This window comes from Pistacia vera, unplaced genomic scaffold (genome assembly GCF_008641045.1).
Source record: "Pistacia vera cultivar Batoury unplaced genomic scaffold, PisVer_v2 Contig338, whole genome shotgun sequence".
Taxonomy (NCBI): domain Eukaryota; kingdom Viridiplantae; phylum Streptophyta; class Magnoliopsida; order Sapindales; family Anacardiaceae; genus Pistacia; species Pistacia vera.
This window is the reverse complement of record NW_022196155.1, coordinates 1864381-1870570: the sequence shown is the minus strand read 5'-3', so window position 1 is coordinate 1870570 and position 6190 is coordinate 1864381. Positions and strand designations below refer to the sequence as shown.

Here is a 6190-nt window from a genome sequence, read left to right as displayed (position 1 = left end):
GTTGAATAGGCCGGGTTTTAAAACATTGTCGAAAATCACCGCCGTCGCTACCATTCCACTCACCAGCTTTGTTTTAAAAATCGGACTAACCAGTCCAACTGAGACCCGACAGCTTCTCCGGTTTGGTTTAGGTCTTAATGGGCTTTTTGTAATATTTTAAAATTATAAGGGTTACTTTGTAATTTTATAGAGATGTTTTAGAGATATGTCAAAAGTTTTGGGATTAATGTAATTTTTTGGGGCATTTTTGAAATAAATAAAAATTTTAGGGACTAATTTGAACTTTTTTAAGGGAATTTTTTGTAATATATTAAAATCTGAGGGATTAATATGTAATTTTTTGTAAAATAAAATTATCACTGACGTTATCGGTCCAACCGATTGGACCGGTTGACCCGTGACCCGGACAGCAAAACGGATTGCCCTCCGATTCGGGTTTTAAAACAATGTTCACCAACCCTTCTTCTTAAAAACCCTTAACATCCCAATCTTCAATTGCTCGTAGATCGTTGCCCTAATTTCTAGAGTTTTCAATGAATAGGAGATTTTATAATCCGACCCAATGAAAGCCTCATGTCCCAGTTGAAACGGCTAGGCTGGGCGGGTTTTAAAACATTGGTTAAAATGGCATTATAAGAAATCGATTCATTCAAACAAAGAGACCTTAGAAGCCTTCGTTACCACAAGTACAAGACTGGTGTTAAATTAAAGGCCTTGCGGCAGTTTCCTTCCTCTATCAACAACATTACTTCAAAGCCGACAAAACTTCATGCCCCAATAACCCCACTATATCCCACTGCTTTTAAAAATGAAAATATAGTTCACAATTCTTAAAACTAGAGTTCAACTCAAATATTATTACATCACTAATAACTACTAAAAATGCCTGGAGGTAAATATGCAGCAACTGGAGAAAGAAGATAAAGCAGCTTGATGTACGATTAGTTACTAAATCCAATATGTAAGATTTATATCCTACAACAAGTGCAGAATGGCTGAATCATCTTGAACGATCAAGGCTTGAAAGCAGAAAACGCCACCACAGAGTTGTGCCCACCAAATCCAAATGAATTTGAAATGCCTGGAATATATAAAAGTTAAAAGTGAGTAAATTAGGAATCCACAATCCACCTGCTACGTCAATGGAAAATGATTGTGACACAGGGTTGAAAGAGTCTGGACGCTTACCAACATTCACTTCATGCTGCTTTTTTTTGTTGGCAACAGTATCGAACTCAACTGCAGGCTCTGGGTTCTACATTCACATAAAAGAGTACATCAAACATCATGATTCATGACAGTAAGTTACACAAGGGGCAAATGTTTAATATCTCTAGACTCTAAAATAACTTGTACAGTTGAAATCCATCAGAGTTTTATTTTGCAGTTAATAACATGGAAACAAATCTCAAAATATAAAGGAATAATCTCGGATAACTGTTAGCTAAGAAGACAGAAAACTGTAAATTGCCAAACCAATTTGGGTGTAAATGACAAAGTAGCACTTACAAATTGATTAATGGTAGGATGCAGCCATCCAGTAGTTATGGCCTTTACAGTGGCAATGGCTTCCAACCCCCCAGCTGCACCAAGGCAGTGCCCAATCATAGACTGAAACATAATAGAAACAAGTTAGAAGAAACAGCAGCCAGCAATTATAATAGATTCATCACTAATTAGCCATCTTCATTCAGAGGGGGAGAAGAGAGAAAGGAATACCTTGGTGGCATTGATTTTGATCTCTGAGGTGCTCTTGAATACCTTTTTAATAGCATTTATCTCAGCCAGGTCACCAACTGGAGTGGAAGTTGCATGAGCATTTATGTAGTTAACCTGAAAAACAAGTACTTGTTCAACTTACTAATTTTTAACTTAAGAGTGATTAGTACAAGTCAAGATCATACCAAAAGTAATTCGACTTTCATTAACAAAAATCAGTGTGTGAACAAACCAAAGCACAAAACCATTTTACAGAACATCTCTCATGGTCCATAAAGCCCAAAACTACTGTGGGTGCCTCATGCATACAGAACTCATCACATTATAAGAGTAGTTCCGTCTTTCAAATCATCGCATTTTTTTTTTTTTTTTTTTTTTTTTTTTTTAAAGTTTTGGCCTAGATGCCTAATTTTAGTCACATAAATTTCCAAATAAAAAATTAAGACTAAATCGTATCTTAACCTGATTACCACAAAACGGTGCTAAAAATACTATAGAATAAGAGGACTGGTTACAGAAAACAAATAAAATGTACCTCCTCAGGTGACACACCAGCATCTTCAAGGCTGCTCTGAATGCATGTTGACACTCCAAGTCCATCGGATCTTGGGTCAGTCATATGATAAGCATCACAGTTAACAGCACCTCCTAAGTACTCTGCAATGATTGGTGCACCTCGTTTCATTGCATGTTCCAAGCTCTCCATAATCTGTCAAGAAAATATTATCTCTCAAAACAGCTTTTGTAACTGGAAGGCAAAAATGTGATTACCCCATCTATTAAAACAGTTCAAAAATATGACTGCTCCAAATCTTAAAACCAAAAGTTCAAAAATCTAAACTTGAAAGTGCATGTTCAACCATTAGCTTATCAGGAAATGCAAGCTTACCAATACTCCAGCACCTTCACCCATAACAAAACCATCTCTCTCTTTGTCCCATGGCCTTGAAGCTGTTTGTGGGTCATCATTTCTCTGGGACAATGCCCTGCATGCAACAAAACCTCCCAAGCCAATAGGAATCATGGCTGCTTCAGTTCCACCAGCAATCATCAAATCCGCCTCACCTCTACGGATGTGATTAGCAGCCGCATAGAAGCAGTAATTGGAGGTAGCACAAGCAGTTGAAATTGAATAATTTGGACCCATGAAACCAATATCCATTCCAAGTAAAGCAGACCCCATGTTTGTTATGGAATAAGGAATGAAGAAAGGGCTTATTTTCCTGTGACCCTTCTCTATTAGAGACTGAATACCATCAGAAAAGGCTGTAAGACCACCCATTCCTGTTCCCACAAGCACCCCAGCCCGCTCCTTATCAAGCTAGAAACATAAAAATGAACAATATAGTGAGTCCATAAACTTAGCAACCCCTCCCCCATTTCCGCATTTGAAAGAAAGGGAAAAAGAAAGGAATAAATGAGATAAACGAGTATTAATGAAGCACAAATGATAAGCTATAGACATTTCAAGTAACTCAAGAAAAGGAATAGATCAAAATTTACTTCAGAGAAAAAAAAACTTAATTTAATCAACAGACAAACACAGCTAGGAACCCAAGCAATGGACACTCTAATCAACAGTCAAATAAGCTACAAAACCAGTTTCACCCAGAGAAATGGAGGATATGCATACCATTCTAAAGCAAACGAGTTGCACGAACAAGTTACCAACTGGTTTCAACAACCTTGGCACCAAATAATAAACAACACAGCACTGAGTCCACAAAGTTCATGGGCTATTCCAAAGCCACAAAATACCCAGATAAACCAAAAGCAGTTACTGAAATCTGGACCAATCAACTCATAAGTGATAGAACAGCACACATATCATCTATTTTCAAATTCTGTATCGCCACTGGAAAAACAAAATTCATGTACATGTGATAATATAATTTTTTTCTTTTTTTAAATCTGATAATAGAATTCAAATCCACAAAATAGTTGTATATCTAAATCGATTATTTGATTATTTAATAAATTGTTAAACCGTAAAAAGCAAAGAAATGAAATAGATATGACAAAAAACCATCCTAAAAATGTCATCAATAACTTGGAGTCAAACAATCAAGAAACTGCAGTCATACCAAATAGTAAAATGTATCCAAAAAAAAAAAAAAAAAGCACTTTTCACTGAATGATGTAATCGAAAGAAAGTAAAACAATCGTCCATCCGAAATCATGTGAATGTCCGCAAGTAAGGATTACATAGGAAGATCAATATAATCTCATACAAATAACAACATGATCAAAAAGTTCAAATCCCAGAAACAATCATCAGCTTCATTGATTTAATAAAATATATATTAAGGTGTGTCATTTTTTTTCAAAGAGGCACAGATGCACAGGATATGCAGTATAACTCAACTCAAAGATTAATTAATTAAATCAAATGGTAGTACATTAAGCTGTATTAATTGAACTAATGCATGGAAAAGTTATTTATCAGTTGTCACAACAAATCAACAAATTCACATCTCTTATATTCATAATTCAACAAATAATCACAAAACCAAGCACAAAAAAGCCAACTAACCTTCGTTAAGTTATCACCACCAAGATCTGCATCTTCCAGAGCCTTCTTCCCGGCAACAATGCAGTACCTCAAACAATCATCGAGTCTCCTATCATTCTTCGGATCAATAAAACCCTTCCCACTAAACCCCCGGATCTGACCCCCGAACCGGGTCGGAAACTTACTCGCATCGAAGCGGTCAATCATGGTAATCCCACTTTCACCCGCCAACAATTTCTCATAATAAGTATCGACCTCATTCCCAAAGACGGAGACCAATCCCATGCCAGTGATAACCACACGCTTCTTGGGGTCCTTCTCGCGCTTGGGCGAGGATTTGGTAGCGGAGGCGGTGATGTAGGAGAATTTCCTGGTGGTGGGGCGTACATTAGTGGGGAGACTGAAGTTAGTGTTTTTCCGAAGTGGGTTTAATGGCGTTGCATGAAGAGATGTGGATTGAAGTGACTGCATGGTAAGTGTTTGTGTTAATGATCGTGAGAGTTTGTGTTATGAAGAAGAAGAAGAAGAAGAAGAAGATGGCGATGATAACGAAGTAACTTTTTGGTGCTGGAGTCTCTGGAGAAAGAGATGAAACGCTGGAGACTTGAATTTGTAGTGGGGCGTTGAGCTACTGTGGTGGCGTGTGGACAGTTTGTATTTGTACGGCACGTGAAAAGATGAGATCCTGGCCGTGGAGTCTCACTTTTAAAAACTATTAAAAACAAGAATATTGTTATGCTTACTTACAATCATACTAAGTATTTTATTATCCTTTGTAAATATAACGTATAGTATAAATATCATACACATAATATAGATATCATATGTAATTTTAACAGAAGTAGTAAGGCGGTTAATAAACGTAAACATAGCATTATATTAAAAACAAATCTTTTTCTTTTCTAATATATTGAGAGTTAATCCTTTTGGTCCCTGGAGTATGGTCTAAGTATAAAGTGGTCCAGTAGAATCTGACAATAATCTTAGGTCCTTGTAAACTGTAAAGTAGCCTTTAAGAGTAATGCTACACTTATAAAGAAATTTTACAGAGATCTGCATACAAAGTGATGTGGTAAAAAATGAAAGGTTCAATGAGTTTGACTTTTTGTTTCACTCTTTTATTTATTTTTTGCCACCTCACTTTATATGCAAATCTTTGTAAGATTTTTTATAAATATAGTATTATTGTTTTTTTAATCATTGAAGTGCCAATGAGTAGTTGAAGTGGTACAAAACATATATTCTTAATGAGAATAAAAAATAACTACTTCAATCGATTTAAATATTATATTTAATTTAAGTGAAACAAAAACATTTTTTGTGATAATTTGTATTGATCCATATATATATATATATATATATTTGGTTAAAATAAAAATTGTTAACCACCTCTGGGTGGTGCAATAGCTGACTCTTAGGTATATTACTAAAGAAGTCATGAATTTAATTTCCATCGATTGCTAATAGGAGTTAATAGGGGAGGTCATCGGAGATTTACCCAATCCTTAACTTCAGACCCGAATGACTAACTGAGATGTAGGGGTGTTCGGTTCCGGGTACCCTACACTTTTTGAAGGAACCGGAACCAGAACCGAAGGTTCCTTGAAATTTGGAACCAGAACCGGAACCGACGGTTCCGGTTCCTAGGTATCCAGAACCAGAACCTGTAACAACGGTTCCAGTTCTGGGTACCCTGTAAAATTACGTGACCCCCCAAAAGTTTTTAAAATGGCAAAAAAACCTTTAAAAACTTACAAATATCCCCCCACCTGGCACTTGTTAACAAAAATAAAATTACAAATTATAAATTCAAAATTACAAACTCCATTACTTTGTAAAGGTAGATTCTCAAAAGTCAAACCAACTTACTTTAAATGTTATGAAATATAAATATAAATGTATTCACATTACTTTTTCTACAAAAGTTTATATTAACTCCCCTAATCTTTAATTGTATGT

The 6190-nt window shown here is 35.8% G+C and overlaps 1 protein-coding gene across 1 annotated transcript; it reads right to left on the bottom strand.

The window, feature by feature from the left end:
• Positions 1 to 630: 630 nt before the first annotated feature.
• LOC116138070 (3-oxoacyl-[acyl-carrier-protein] synthase I, chloroplastic-like) lies at positions 631 to 4854 on the bottom strand. Its single transcript, XM_031423789.1, has 7 exons — positions 4253 to 4854; positions 2609 to 3040; positions 2255 to 2428; positions 1720 to 1833; positions 1510 to 1611; positions 1189 to 1255; positions 631 to 1081 (listed from the first exon to the last, which is right to left on the bottom strand). The coding sequence occupies exons 1-7, from the start codon at positions 4700 to 4702 to the stop codon at positions 1014 to 1016; spliced, it is 1407 nt and encodes a 468-aa protein (XP_031279649.1). The 5' UTR covers positions 4703 to 4854; the 3' UTR covers positions 631 to 1013.
• Positions 4855 to 6190: the final 1336 nt, after the last annotated feature.